This window comes from Elephas maximus, chromosome 8 (assembly GCF_024166365.1).
Source record: "Elephas maximus indicus isolate mEleMax1 chromosome 8, mEleMax1 primary haplotype, whole genome shotgun sequence".
In the NCBI taxonomy this organism is placed as follows: Eukaryota; Metazoa; Chordata; class Mammalia; order Proboscidea; family Elephantidae; genus Elephas; species Elephas maximus.
The window spans coordinates 10,301,736-10,317,814 of record NC_064826.1 but is presented as its reverse complement, the minus strand read 5'-3'; the positions used below and the strand labels follow the sequence as shown (position 1 = coordinate 10,317,814).

The 16,079-nt window shown below is 49.6% G+C and overlaps 1 protein-coding gene across 3 annotated transcripts in view; it reads left to right on the top strand.

Annotated features, from left to right (window-relative positions):
• TBXAS1 (thromboxane A synthase 1) overlaps positions 1-16,079 on the top strand; it is a 174,952-nt gene that overhangs the window by 119,524 nt on the left and 39,349 nt on the right. For all 3 annotated transcript variants that reach the window (XM_049893416.1, XM_049893418.1, XM_049893417.1), the window contains exons 8-9: positions 548-678; positions 5,501-5,815. In XM_049893416.1, the coding sequence (XP_049749373.1) occupies positions 548-678; positions 5,501-5,815 (446 nt within the window). The remainder of the gene's footprint in view (positions 1-547; positions 679-5,500; positions 5,816-16,079) is intronic.

Below are 16,079 nucleotides of genomic sequence, written 5' to 3'. Positions count from 1 at the left end.
GGGAGGGGTGAGTGCCCCTGGCCTGGGGAGGCCTGTCCCATAGGCACAGGAGCTAGGGAGGAGGCCGTGGGTGGGGCCAGCATTCTTGTCAGCAGCCCAGGTCAGCTCTCAGGATAATTGGGGTTGTGGCTCTGGGGACAATTATCCAAAGGGAAGGAAATGCAAATGATGAGCCTACTAAGAAAGCTGCCACTCCCTGAGACTCTAAACCTGATCTGCGAAGATTCCCTCTTATAGGGGGACCTCGGGTCCTTGTGCCGGGCCCTGGGAAGTTCACATACAAGTATGAGGTGGAGCTCTTGAGGCCCAGACAGTTAGGACTCAATAGTCCAGATACTTATTGAGCACTTGCTGTGTGCAGGGCATGGGGAGGAATACAAAGACAGGGCAGGAGAAAGCCCTGCTCAGGGTGCAGCTGCTCGGTGGGGCAGACCAGACTGCAAAACGACCCTAATTTGGGGCCGGCGTGCTTCCTGCTCACAGCTGGCTCATCACCCCAGTTTATTACCGCCCTCTTTTCAACGCCACTTGTGTTTTCTCTTTCCAGTGTCGTTTCCATCCATAATGATCCCACTGGCCCGGATTCTGCCCAATAAGAACCGAGATGAGCTGAATGGCTTCTTTAACAAACTCATCAGGAATGTGGCTACCTCGAGGGACCAGCAAGCTGCAAACAAGGTAAGGCTCTTAGTTGGCGCAGTGTGGGTGGGACGGAACTGAACTTGGCATCAATGTCTCCTCTTCGTCTCCCCCACCCCCCAGCCCCACTGTCCTTCAGAGACCCACCGCTTAGAGCAGGGGCAGGGGCAGGAGGAGGAAAGGAGAAAGAAGGAGGAAGGTCAAAGAAGGGGGCAGGAGGCAGCCAAGGGCACCCAGAGCAACCTGTCCACACTCCGAAATGCGGTGTGGGATTAAAGCTGCCCCCCAAACCAACATGCCCCCTCTCTCTTAAGCATCACCCCAAGCACAGATTATAGCAGCCCCAAAGAATTTGCTAGCTAAATGTGCCCACATGAAATTTTCATGAGCTGTTCTTTATATGGAAACCCTGGTGGAGTAGTGGTTAAGTGCTATGGCTGCTAACCAAAAGGGCGGCAGTTGGAATCCACCAGGTGCTCCTTGGAAACTCTACGGGGCAGTTCTCCTCTGTCCAATAGGGTTTCTATGAGTTAGAATCGACTCAATGGCAATGGGTTTGGTTTTTGGTATTCTTTATATTATTGAAAAACAGCAAAATGGAGTCTTAGGGCCTGAACACATATGTATCAGACAGGAGTTCAGGCCACTGTCAATCCATCCCTCGTTCCCTCTCAGTACAGAGAATGGCATTGCTAAGAAATTCACAGTGAGGGCCCACTGGGCCCCTTAGCATGCTTCATCTGGGACTGAGGTATTCTTTCTTCTTTGTGGTGTAAACAGTTAACGTGCCTGACTGCTAACCAGAAGGTTGTAGGGTCAAGTTCACCCAGAGGTGCCTTGGAAGAAAGTCCTGGCAATCTGCTTCCAAAGAAATCAGCCGTTGAAAACCCTATGAAGCACAGTTCTACTCTGACACACGGGGTCGCCGTGAGCTGGGGTTGGCCCCACGGCAGCTGACACACGGGGTCGCCGTGAGCTGGGGTCGGCCCCATGGCAGCTGACACACGGGGTCGCCGTGAGCTGGGGTCTGCCCCACGGCAGCTGTTTTTTTTTTTCACAGATTTCACTATGCCTTGCACACAGTAGGCATCAAGTGACCAGTTATTGACTGAGCTTGGTGTTAAGACCAGAAATGGCGTTGCCAGGATTAAGGGAAACATTTTCACTACTGGATCTTTTCCTGGATGTGTCAATGCAGTCCCGAAGGGTCTCCCTGCACCAAGGAAAGTTACTTAAAAGGGAAAACCAGGCTGAAATGTCTTTGTGTTAACTGCTTTATTCAAGATGGAGCTTTGAAAAGGGTTTTCTCAAAGCCTTGGTGACTCGAAGGGGTTGGTGAGGAGAGGTGGTGAGGCCCAATGGTGAAGGCCCATCATGAAATCCAGGGTCAGTGGGTGGCTTGGCGCACTGTGGGGCCTTGAGTAGCCACTTCCCCCTGCCCAGCCCCCAAAGCCGGGCCTCTGACCCTGGACCAGTCAGCAAAGTCCTGGGATCCTGAAGGCCTGGGAATGTGCTCACACCTGGCCTGGCTGGGAGGCCTGAAAGCACAGAGTAGCCTCACTCGAGTTTAAGCACCTCCGCAGAGACCAAGGCCAGGGCAGGGGAAGAAGACGCTGTTTCCAAACTGCTGCTACAGTGGCTTCCCTCTGAGGCTGGTCAAACTCTCTCCCAGCCTCGAACCCACTGGCTGTGGAATCAGGCTGAGAATTCTAGAACTGTTGTTGGGAGGGACTTACTCGGAGGTGAGAGGTTAGTCAAGATCCAATTACCGGGATTGCCTCGAGCCTTTCCTTTTACAAACTCGAGAGCTATTTGTTGCGATAATGAGCTGATCTGAGAAACCTGCCCCTACAATCCCCTGCCTCAGAGCTGTGTGGTTACCGAGGAAGCTCGGGGTGCACCGTCTCTACTCGCCACTCTTTCCATCAGGCAGATGCGTGTTTGCACGGTGAAATGCCATGCAGGTGTGGAAAGGTAAATATTGTTCCAAGCTCTAGCCCGTGGGCAGATCAGACACGACATCTGTCAGGACGCACATTTTCCTTGGCTGTAACCATAAGCTGGGCAGCGCTCAACGGCCTTCATCACGGGCAGTGCAAATAAAGGGAAACTGGCTGCTTGTCGCAGGCCCGAGGGCAGCACTGCCCGAGGCCTCAGCGGAGGTGAGACAGATACTACACAGCTCTGACAGCCCTGCAGCTGCGGCTGAGCCAGGACAGGAGCACAGGACACCAGCTGCCGCTTTGCCTATGTGGACGTGGCTGTGCCCTGCCTGCCGCCATGGCCCCCACCCCTCCCCAGGGACCCCACTGTATCGCACCCTGAGGAGATTCAAATGAGCCAACCAAGGGGTCTGGGGATACTCTCTGCCCGCAGCTTCCAGGAGCTGAGGCAGGAAAGGATGCTCACTCCCCAGCTTATGCTGTGACCCTGCTCTGCCTGCCCTGCCCTGGCGTAGAAGTGGGGTAGGGCGGCGGTAGCCGCAGAGATGTGACCAAGCAGCCAGAAAGAAGCTGAGGGAGGCCAGTGTGGAGGGTGCACCTTGGAGGTCAGGGAGGTACACAGGGCTAGTGGAACTGGGCAGCCACTGCTGCCAAAGGCACAGGGAAGGCGTTGAGGCTTGGCCTCCCTCACTCAAGGATCCCACCACACGGGCTCAGCCGGGAGGCCTGCTGGGGCCAGGACCCCTCCAAGGTCACAGAGTGGGGAAGCAGTAGAACTTCAAAGGTCTCTGGACCCCAGGTTCCTGCTCCAAACAGCAGAAGGCTGTAGTTGATTCCAACACACCTTTCATCAAAATGGTTTGCTGCGCTCCATTTCACCTGGGCAGTTCTTTATGCTGCTCTCACGTGTGAAAGGCACGTGCCCAGGCCTGGGACAGAACCAAGACCAGAACAAGGAGCAGGCACAGGACCAGGACCAGGCCCTGGACCAGGCCTACACCCAGGACAAGGCACAGGGCCAGTACGAGGACCAGGTACAGGAGCAGGAGCAGGCACAGGCCCAGGACCAAGCACAGGACCAGATCCAGGCGTAGAACCAGGCATAGGACCAGCCCCAGGACAGGCCCAGTACCATCCCCAGGCTCGGGCCCAGGCACACAACCAGGAGCAGAAACAGGCCCAGGCCCAGACCCAGAACCAGAACCAGGACAAGGCTGAGGCCCAGAACCAGGCCCACAGCGGGGGCAGGGGATTGGTTCCTGCCTGGAGTTGCTGGTAAACTGGAGGAGAAAGACAGTGCCACGAGAAATAACAACCACCCACCTCTGAAGGGGGAATTACGGCTGGTGTGCAGGGCACAGATTGTTGCTGTGACGGAAATTCAGAAGCCCTGACTACAGCGAAGGCTGACTCTGGTAACAGAGGTTCCTGCTGGTGGTCCCGATACTGTCCTGTGGTGATGAGTTCCATGACCTTCAGAAAAGAGGAGCATATCGGTTGTCACCTGTCACACTAAAGAGGTTCACAAGGAAGGCTGCTCCGGGAATGCGCTCGGTCAACTCTGAAGCAAGAGGCCCTTGCTTCCGCTGTTACAGTCAGTGGTAGTCACCACGCAGAGGACAGGGTTACTGACGAGGAAGGTAGGGAAATGGTAAGAAAGCCTCACCCACCTGAGCGGGGAAGGGGGTTACAGAGAAAAAACCGGGAGTGATATGAGGAGGCGAGGAGAAAGGACTTGGGATGTAACGTCTGCAGGCTTTGAAGACAAGCTTCACCAAAGCCAGGTATCCCCCTAGTCCTATTAACACCTCACTGCTTGAGAAGAAATCACGGCTGTCCAGAAAGTTATGCATCAGGGAACGACGGAGCAACCCAGGGGGTGGGGGTGGCAGGGGCTGCACTTCAAGTATAAAACCAACCAGTGAACCAGCTGCCGTCAAGTCAACGCCACCTCATGGTGCCCCCACGCGTAGCAGGGTAGACCAGTGCTCCATAGGGTTTTCAATGGCTGGTTTTTCACAAGTAGATCACTGGGCCTTTTTTCTAAGGTGACTCTGGGTGGACTTGAACCTCCAACCCTTTGGTTAGTAGCTAAGTGTCTTAACTGTTTGCATCACCCAGGGACTCCAACCAACTGTACAAAGATAAAGAAAAAAAACCATATAGAGTTAAAAAACAAAAAAGCTCCCCCTCCTGGTTTTTCCACCTCATCCGTCTCACTCTCCCAAGGTAGCCACTGTGAATGGCTGGGTATGGATGTTGCTAAACATTTTCTATGCATAAACAAATACTCGTAATTATATATATTAAACACTTCGGTGAATAAATGAGAGCCTACTTTATATACTGTTCTGTGGCTCACTTATTCTACTTAAGTGGCTCAGTGGTGGCTGAGTGGCAGAATTCTCACCTTCCATGCTGGAGACCTGGGATCGATTCCCAGCCAATGCACTCCACGTGCACCACCGCCCGCCTGTCAGTGGAGGCTTGTGAGTTGCTATGATGCCGAACAGGTTTCAGCAGAGCTTCCAGACTAAGACAGACTAGGAAGAAAGGCTTGGTGATCTACTTCCAAAAATCAGCCAGTGAAAACCCCATGGAGCACAGCAGTCCAATCCCATTGTGCACGGGGTCACTGTGAGTCTCAACAACAGCTGGCAACAAGAGTGGCTGAATGACTTTTCAAGTCAGCCCATACAGAATTGCCTTGTCCTTTTCAATGGAGCATCCTTCTCTGTTGTCTGGCTCCACGAGTATCGACTTAGCCTGTGCTGTAGTGGTGAACGTTCCAGCAGGCTCCAGGTTCTCACCACCTCAGATAACCCAGCTCTTTGAAAACTGCACACAGCTTTGTGTTCCAAGAGCCTCACTTAAGAGGCTCTACAGTCGAATGTGCACTGTCTTCTCTTGTTCCACAGAGGCGGAAAGACTTTTTCCAAATGATCCTGGACGCCCGCCACTCTGTGAGCTCGGTGGGTGTGGACAGCTTTGACATTGTCAGACAGGTCTTCTCCTCAGCTGGTTGCCCAGAGCCTCCTCCCCGGCCACACGCGCCTCGAGTGCTGTCGAAGCCCCTGACCATGGATGAGATAGTGGGCCAGGCCTTCATCTTCCTCATCGCTGGCTACGAGATCGTCACCAACACGCTCTCTTTTGCCACCTACCTCCTGGCTATCCACCCTGACTGCCAGGAGAAGCTTCTGAGAGAGGTGGACCGTTTCTACGAGAAGCACGTGAGTACAGGGTGGATCCGCAGGCAGTGCAGTAGCCGTGGGGCAGTGCATTTGTGCTTGTGGAAGCAAAACTTATTTTTAAAAACCGCCTTGCTAAAATAAAGATGAAGTAGGGCTGTTGCCCAGCTTCTCTAAGTCTGCTCTGTCTCTCTGGGTTAGCAAGTAGAATGGAGTGTTCAGAACAGCAGGAGAAGCGGCCCCTTCACCATCCATAGTCTCAGGGAACATCTAGCTCAATTGGCATAACATAGTTTATAAAGAAAATATTCTACATTCTACTTTGGTGAGTAGCGTCTGGGGTCTTAAAAGCTCATGAGCGGCCATCTAGGATACTCCACTGGTCTCACCCCTTTGGGAGCAAGGGAGAATGAAGAAAACTAAAGATACAAGGGTAAGATTAGCCCAGAGGACTAATGGATCACATGTACCACGGCCTCCACCAGACTGAGTCCAGTGCAACTAGATAGTGCCACCGCTGACTGCTCTGACAGGGATCACAATAGGGTCCTGTACAGAGCTGGAAAAAAAATGTAGAACAAAATTCTAAGCCACAAAAAAAGACCAGACTTACTGGCCTGACAGAGACTGGAGAAACCCTGAGAGTACGACCCTGGATACCCTTTTAATTCAGTACTGATATCACTTCTGAGGTTCACCCTTCAGCCAAAGATTAGACAGGCCCATAAAAAAAAACAAGACTAAAAGGGCACACCAGCCCAGGGGCAAGGACTAGAAGGCAGGAGGGGACAGGAAAGCTGGTAATAGGGAACCTAAGGCCGAGGAAGGAGTGTTGACATGTCGTGGGGTTGGTAAGCAATGTCACAAAACAATATGTGTACTAATGGTTTAATGAGAAGCTAGTTTGTTCTGTAAACCTTCGTTTAAAGTACAACAAAAAAACAAAAGGGCCCCTTCACTGTGTGGGCAGATCACAAGACCAGCCTGGCTCAGGGGAGCAGCAACGTCCCAGAAATGAGTGGAGGTCAAAGGGCAGGGGCTGGGCAGGGAGGGTGTGGCCTCGATGCTCTGACTGTGGACTTACCATGCCGGGGAGGCAGGCGTGAGCCAGGAAACAGAGCCCACGTTGGATGGCAGAAGTGGGCGTATGGTGGGGCCGGGAAAGAAGACAGGGTGAGACAAATGGTGTGAGGTCGAGTGGGCCTGGCCACCGCTGCTTCCGGGGGATCCTGGGCAGCCTCCCTAGGCGAGGTACCACTTTGGTTGCTTTGATGCAAATTTATGAGGGTGCCAAGTTAGGCTACATTACCACCTCATTTTTTTTCTGGAATCTTGTGCATGAGAATCATAAAAAAAAAAAAAAAAATTCTGTACTTTCAGATGAAGCCCAGCAGAATGGAATCGTTTCTAGTACATTCTGATGACCTCGAGGTTTTGGAGGGCCTGTTCTGTTATTGGAACCATTAGAAAAAATTTTCATATATTCAGCTGGAAACTGTTCCCCAGAGAATTCCACTTCTTTATCCAAAAAAAAAAAAAAAAAATTGTCGAGTTGATTCTGACTCACAGTGACCCCATGCGTGTCAGAGTAGGACTGTGCTCCGTAGGGTTTTCAGTGGCAAATCTTTAGGAAGTAGATCATCAGGTCTTTCTTCTGAGGCACCTTTGGGTGGACTCGAACCTGTAACCTTTTGGTTCGCTGCTGAGCACGTTAACAATTTGCACCATCTAGGGACTCCTCTTTATCCTACTATAGGGGGTGTAGGTACAAACTTAGTCTTTCTTCTCCAGGGCGGTTTTCGAATGTTTAGAAACAACATTAATTGTTACTAATTGCCTCAACTTCTGGCTCATCATAAGCTCATGGCCAACTTAAAGCTCCAGGCCATTACGGTGGCCAGGCCTGGTCTCCCCAACCCCCTGCTCGTACCATTGAACCTAAAGGCAAGAGTTTGTATTTATCCTTATTGCTACTCAAGTCAGTCATGATAATTTTGGATCTTGGTTCTGCCATCTGTCATACTAGCAATTCCTCCAGCTTTGTGTCATCCGAGACTGGCTAAGCATGTCTCCTGTTTCATCAAAGTCATTGGTTAAAATGTTGACCAGGACAGGGCTTCCCTCCAGGTTGACATTGATCCATTCATCGATATTCTTCGGGCATGGATTCTCAACAAGCCACGAATCCAAATAGCCCTGCTCCCCAGTCCATCACCCATCTTCTCTGCTTTACAGGTAGTTTTTTGTTTAACTGAGGATGGGGCGGGGCGGGGAGTGACCAAAGATGGTCGAGATACGTAACTGAAAGAGAAATAGGGAGAGCTGAAGGGCATGTCTGTTGTCGTTGCTACTTGCCGTCAAGTTGACTCTGACTTATGGTGACCTTATGGATAGCATAAGGAAACATTGCCTGGTCCTGTGCCAACTTCATCAACATTGGTATGTTTCAGTCTGTTGTTCCACCTACTGTGTTAATTCCTCTCACTGAGGGCCTCCCTTGCCTTCACCGACCGTTCTTTACCAACCATGATGTCTTTTTCTAGCAATTGGTCTTTCCTGATGATGTGTTCAAAGTCAGCAAGCTGAAGTCTCACCATCCTGGCTTCTAAGAAGCAATCTGGTTGTATTTCTCGTAAGACTGATTTGTTCGTTCTTCTGGTAGTCCATGGTATATTCGATATCCTTCCTAACACCACAATTTGAATGCATCAATTCTTCTGTCTTGCTTTTTCATTGTCCAGCTTTCGCATGCATATGAGGTGACTGAAGAGAACACGGCTTGGGTCAGGAGCACTTTAGTCAGCAAAATGACATCTTTAATTTTTAAAACTTCAGAGAGGGAATTATTAGCACAAATAATTGAGTAGCTCATGAACAGATGCAGCTTCAGGCAAATCTTTATCTAGACTCAAAGATGTGCCCAGGTCCCATTCTCTCCTCCCACTTCTCAATTGTGCTTCCTTAGATTGACCCTGTTCTCAGTCAGGCCTCCCTCGCAGCCCAAAGAGGCTGCTAAGAACACCAGGGACTACACGCTTCCTTGCTTGTAAGTGATGGAGAAGAGAGGGTCTGTGGCCCAAAGTTCTCGGCAAGAGCCTTGAACGTCACTCTGATTGGGATGCTGGGGTCACTGCCCATTCTTAAGCCAACAATTGTGGCCAAGGGAATGGGCTTAACTCTAGGGTCAATCAATCATACTCAAGTTATGTGACCAAAAACTTGGGATGGTGATTCCCCAAAGGACTCTTGGAGGCAGTCCCAGGAGGGCAGGAAAGGCAGAAGAGGGACATTCAGCCTCCTGGTCTCACGTAAACTTGAGGCAGGTCAGGCGAAGAGCCAGTAAGCGTCCACCGAGTGCTGGCAGTGTGGGAAGACGTGGCAGTGGCTGGCGGGGCAAGAGCAAGTCATGGTCCTTGCCTTCTGGGGCTCAATCTCCAGGTGAAAAAAAAAATATATATCTATTAAAACAATATCTCCCTTCCAGATAAAACCCTCCTGGCCAGAGAAGGCAGCAGGTGACCAAGTGCCAGACAAGGGTATCCTCTCGAGAGGTGCAGTGCCCAGGGCTCTGTCCCACCAGCAACAGCTGTAGTCACACCTGGTTACGTTAACTGTACCAGGAGGACACGGGTGTTTCCATACACTTCCACTCACAGGCCCTCTTACGCACCACCCCTCACCACTGATGTGGCCTCACCTGGCCTGGCCTCCTCTCACCAGACCCAGCCTCCACCACATCCCTAAGCCAGGATCAGGAATTCGCTCCTGGCAGGAACACCGCCTATGCGCTGCGCGTGAGGTTGCAAACCCCTGAGACCCACAGGCAAATACACAGATTACGGTAAAGTTTTCGGCTTTGCCGTGTTGCTAGCTGCTGTCAAGTCGACTCCAACTCACAGCCACCTCATGTACAACGACACAAAATGTGGCCCAGCCCTGTGTCCTCCTCACAATGGCCAATGTGTTTGAGTCCATCGTTGTGGCTACTCTGCCAGTCCAGCTCACTGAGGGTCTCCCACACCCTCACTGGTCCTCTGGTTCACCAACTGTGACGTCCTCTCCAGGGATTGATCCCTCCTGATGGCGTGTCCACAGCAACGAGTTGGACCATGTTCTGTTGTAATCCATGAGGTTTTCATTCGCCGATGTCAGTAGATCACCAGGCCTTTCTTTCTAGTCTGTCTTAGACTTTAGTGAACACAAAACTACTGGGGTAAGATTGCTTAAAATGCAAATTCCAGAGCCTTGCCTTCATAGACTCTGATTCCATAGCTCTGGGTTGGGGTCTTTATTAACCACTCCCAGGTGACTTTGATGCAGGTGGTACCTGAGTCCACTTTGAGAATTCACCTGAGACTCTTGGGGTCCAGGCTGCTCTTCAAAGAGCCCTGCCCAGGAGTGCAAGGCCCACAGGCCATTTCCTTTCTCTAGGGAGCAGCTGGGAAGGGCTGTGAGCAATGGAAACTCACACAGGTTCCCTTTTTAAAGCATAAATTGGGTAGCCACCAGTCTCACTTTGTGCAGGCTTCCCATGCAACATGCTCACTGAGTATTTGTAGGGTTTTTTATTTTTTTTACTATCATCGGCGCTCTGTTAATATGGGCCATCTGTCAGGACAGGGAAATGCAGATTAGATGTTCACACATTAGATATTTTCCTGAAAATATTCCTGAAAATTTACATGTAAAGTATGACTTGTTAGAATTTTCCTGCTGGTTTCCAGTCAACAAATATTTCCTGAGTGCCAGTTACATGCCAGACGTGGGGCTGCAGGCTCCACACACCAGGGTGTCCTCATCTAGCTCCTTCTGGACGGAGGTCCTGCAGAGCCCCACACAGCTCCTCAGATGGTTTTCCCTTGGATTTGTCAGTGAGCTTGCTGGATTTGAAAGTGTCTTAGGTATCTAGTGCTACTATAACACAAATGCCACACATCAGTGGCTTTAACCAAAAGAAATTTATTCCTCACAGTTTAGGAGGCTAAAAGTCCAAAGTCAGGGTGCCAGCTCTAGGGGAAGGTTCTTGTCTCTTCAGCTTCTGTTTCCTGGTTCCTTGCAGATCTCCATGTGGCTTGGCATCTATCTCCCCTCATCTCTGCTTGGTTAATCTGTTCCTTTTATATTTTGTGAGATTGACTCAAAACACACCCTACACTAATCCTGTCTCATTAACATAATAAAGAAAACCCATTCCCAAATGGGATTATGACCACAGGCAGAAAAAACAAACAAAAAAAAACCCCACTGCCTCTGAGTAAATTCTGAATCATAGCGACCCTATAGGACAGAGTAGAACTGCCCACAGGGTTTCCAGGGAGTGCCTGGTGAATTCAAATTGCCAGCCTTTTGGTTAGCAGCTGTAGCTCTTAACCAGTACAATACCAGGGTTTCCACAAGCATAGATATTAGGATTTATGACACATATTTTTAGGGGACACAATCAATCCGTAAGAGAGCTCAATAGTAGCTTGTCCTTGAGCCATATTCTCTACAGCAACGTCCTATGAGAATGTGATGAAAAAGAGTGTTTCTGTGCACCGTGTCAGCTAGGACTCTTTCTGCTGACAGTGATGGGAAACCCAGACTGGCTCAGGGAGCTTATTGACTCATAAAACTGAAAAGTTCCGAGGGTATTAAAATGGTGCAGTCACACTTCCTCAAAAAGTTAAACATAGAAAACTGTATGACCCAGCAATTCTGCTCCTGTGTATATCCCCAAATTTAAACATAGAAAACCGTATGGCCCAGCAATTCTGCTCCTAGGTATATACCCAAAAGTTAAACATAGAACAACGTATGACCCAGCAATTCCGCTCCTAGATATATACCCAAAAGTTAAACATAGAAAAACATATGACCCAGCAATTCCGCTCCTAGTGATATACCCAAAAGTTAAATATAGAACAACTGTGTGACCCCACAATTCCACTCCTAGGTAGATACCCAAAAGTTAAACATAGAACAACGTATGACCCAGCAATTCCACTCCTTAGGTATATACCCAAAAGTTAAACACAGAACAACCGTATGACCCCACAATTCTGCTCCTTGGTATATACCCAAAAGTTAAACATAGAACAACCGTATGACCCAACAATTCCGCTCCTAGTTATATACCCAAAAGTTAAACATGGAACAACTGTATGACCCCACAATTCCGCTCCTAGGTAGATACCCAAAAGACTTGAAAGCAGGGTCTCAAATAGATGCTTGTACACCAGTGTTCACTGAGCACTATTCCCAATAGCCACCCACAGATGAATGGATTCATCAAATATAGTACATGCAGATAGTGAACTATTACTCAGCAATAAAGAGAAATGAAGTCCTGATACATGCTACAACACAGATGAGCCTTGGAAACATGACACTGGGTGAAAAGAGTCAGACACAAAAGGACAGATATTGTACGATCCCACTTCTGTGAATTATCTAGAAGAGGCAAGTGCATAGAGACCACAGTTTATTTTTGGTTACCAGGGGCCGGGGGTTGGAGGAAACAGGGAGCTACTGCCAAGGGGTGCTGACTTTCTGTTCGGGGTGATAAAAAGTTCTGGAAACGAAGGAAGAGTCACACAACACAAATGTAATCAACGCCACTTAGAACCAGCAGTCATGAGAGACTACACTGGGTGCGCCACTGAACTCCACTTCCGGCCCATACAGGGATTCTTGCAGGTCTTCCTTCGCATTTACGTCCTACGACCCACATGCTCCGTCTGGACGTTCACCACCTAGGCTGACCCAAGTGGCCTGGGTTGCTTCTCTCCTTTCGGGGTATAGATTCCTGCTCCTGTTTACGATACAGCTGTGATCCTCCTTATACCTCCTGCCTCTAACCGGAATCTTCCCACGTCCATGTTTTCTTCCGAATCATCTGACTTTGAATGTTGCCTGGCCTCCTCTGCTCTCCCCCCACAGTGAAAATTCCATCTCCAGCCTTCTTCCTCACGGCACCCGATCTCAGAGGACTCCCTCCACCCACGCTGCCTTAGTCATGCTGAAGGTGAGACACGTTCATTACACTCAGTGATGGAGAAGCAGGGAAAGGTTTGTACCAGTTGTTGTCCAGTCCAGTCCGACTCAAGGCGCCCCTCTACGTGTGTCAGCGGAACTGCGCTCCACAGGGTTTTCAGTGGCTGATTTTTTGGAAGTAGGTTACCAGGCCTTTCTTCTAGGTAGACTTGAACCTCCAACCTCTCTGTTAGCAGCCAAGCACGTGAACTGTTTGTACCACCCAGGGAATCCTATACCACTGGTACCACCTGTAAAACTGAGAAACGCTCCAATTAGTTAATAAAACCTTTGAAATCTGGAGGCTTTGTTCTGCTCTCCAATACCTCATTTTGAAAAGGATGGGGCGGGGGGGGGACAGCTTCTTTCCATACGAATTGTTTTTGCTGCGTTTATGCTGAAATTATTGACTTTTGATCTGACTAAGCCATTCTTGTTTCTTCTCTTTGGTTGTGGACTGTGCCAAGGAAAATTTATGATCCATTTTACTTCTGCTTAATTGTTGTTATAAATCTGCTGGCAGAACCCAGTTGTAAATTTTCTACAAACTGGATTAGATGGATATAAGCCACTCTTTAGGGTAATTTCAACACAGTTGTGCCTGAGAAGAAAGGCCAGATTCTTAAAACCTCTTTTCAAGAGCTGCTTTGTGACTATTACAAATACCTAATTAAAAGACAACTTGCTCTTTCTTTTTCTCTTAAGCAGAAAAGAACATTCCATACTCGCTATCTTGGCTGATTTCACTCGTGCTGCTCACGTGAGTGAGGCTGGGAGTTTGCTCCTTACAGCAGCCAAGGATCTCAAAGGAAAAAAGACATCTTCTCTTGCCACACTCACACACACACACACTAGCCATTTTACCCCCAACCAGCTGTCCCACAAATACATGTATGTTCTCTGTCACAGGGGGAGGGTTGAGTGAAAAAATGTGACTGGCTTAACAAAAATTCATCCTCACTATGGAAAAAAAAAAAAAAACCTCCCATTTTGTATCCCACCCAAGGTCAATCTTCACACAGGCTATTAACTTTAAAATTCAAGTGAAAACTGAAAATGGGTGTGGGAGGTTCCCCAGGTCTGTGGGGTTCTGCCGCTAAAATGGGTGTGGGAGGTTCCCCAGGTCTGTGGGGTCCTGCTGCCCGCCGTTTGCCACAGTGGGAGCTCAGACGTTCCCCATCAGCTCAACAGGGCTCTTCTGAATCTCTCTCGTTGTTGTCAGCTGTGGTGGAGTTGGCCCCCGACTCACGGGAACCCCATGCACAATGGGATGAAACGACACCCCATCCTGGACATCCCCATGACCAGTTGTGGATAGAACCATGGTGACCCATAGGGTTTTCGCTGGCTGATTTTCAGAAGCTGATCACCAGGCCTTTCTTCCTAGTCCACCGTAGTCTGGAAGCTCCGCTGAAACCTGTTCAGCATCACAGCCACACACAAGCCTCCACAGACAGACGGGTGGTGGCTACGCATGAGGTGCACTGGCCAGGAATCGAACCTCGGTCTCCCGCATGGAAGGCGAGAACTGCACCCCTGAACCATCACCACCCTACATATCCTATAACAGCACAACAGAACACAAAGCAACAAGGGACAAGGAAAGACATAGGAATGAAGAGCAACTCGCCGTCCAAACGTTAAACTACAGAACAAGGAGAACTGGCCAGCTGCAGGGTTACATGGGCAGGGAAGGCTGCAGCGCCCCCTAGTGTTGGAGCTATGTAATGCTTCCATCTTCCCAGGAGCCTGTCACGCACCATTTCTTGTTCTTGCCTCCCCTAAACTGAAAAAAAAAAAAAATCCATTGCCATCGAGTCAATTCCGACTCATAGTGACCCTCTGGGACAGAGTAGAACTGTCCCATAGAGTTTCCAAGGAGCGCCTGGTGGATTCAAACTTCCTACCTTTATAGTGAGCAGACATAGCTCTTAACCACACCACCACCAGGCTTTCCTCCCCTAAGCTAGCGCTTCTCAGACTTCCATGTATAACGAATCACCTGGGGGTCTTGTTAAAACGCAGATGCTGGTGTGGTGATTTTTGACAAGCTCTTGGGTGACAGGATGCTGCTGACCCATGATCCCGCTGTGAGTAGTCAAGGTCTAAACCAGGAACACTGCACCTCCCTGGGCTGGGATGTAGGCAGCAAGGATTTACTACTTGTGATATTTAAAGTCCTGGTGTCCTGCAATGATTCCCTTTTTCAATACGTTAAAACATTTTCATGATTATGCCAATAACAACCTGAATGTTGACACTTTGGGCTGGAATCAGACCCTCCCAGTATTCCAGTTGGAGTTAGAATATTGACACATTTGAAATTTGTAACACTTCGAGTGGGAGGTAAAGTGATGCTGGAATTGCCCTGTCCCGGGTGTGTCTTAGGAAACCCTGATGGTGTAGCGGTTAAAAGCTGTGGCTGCTAACCAAAAAGGTTGGCAATTGGAATCCACCAGGTGCCCCTTGGAAACTGTATGGGGCAGTTCTACTCTGTCTTATAGGGTCACTATGAGTCGGAATCAACTCGACAGCAATGCGTTTGGTTTTGGGTGTGTCTTTAGAAGTATATTGTGCATTATCTTAAAATCATCTCGTTTCGTTACGTAATTTTCTCCACCCACGGTGGGAAGCTAAGGGGTGCCTTTGAGTTCACTTGGAGTCATTTTCAAAGCAGGCGAAGGTGGCAACCAGGGCCTTCTCTCGGGACCATGTGTAGACTAGGAACCTGCCAGATCCAACACGCACCCACCAGGCCTGACCTTCCCAGCAGGGGAGCCCCATCTGGACCTTACACCAATTGCCATAGAGCTGATTCCAACTCACAGAGGCCCCATGTGTGTCAGAATAGAACTATGCTCCATAGGGTTTTCAATGGCTGATTTTTCAGAAGTAGATCACCAGGCCTGTCTTCCGAGGCACCTCTGGGTGGACTTGAACATCTAACCTTTTGGTTAGCAGTTGAGCATATTAACTGTTTGCACCACCCAGGGGCTCCAGCTAGCTCCCCTACTGAGCCCTTGGTATGTAAGGCTGCTCTGGGTGCCATGGAAGGGGGAATGCTCACATATGTGGTCAAAGGGACTCCCCAGGGGCACTTCCATGGTGGCCTCGAGCAAGAGCTTAGTATTTTCATGGAAGGGCAGTGGGGCACCAAGGAAATGTGTCCTTCTTGCATACTTTCTCTCCTTCCTTCTGGAGGCATTGGACTCAGGGAAGTAGACTCTCATCCTTCGTGGGCACCCCAACAACTGGTATCAGGGCTAGGGTCCCGACAGCCCACATGGAGGGC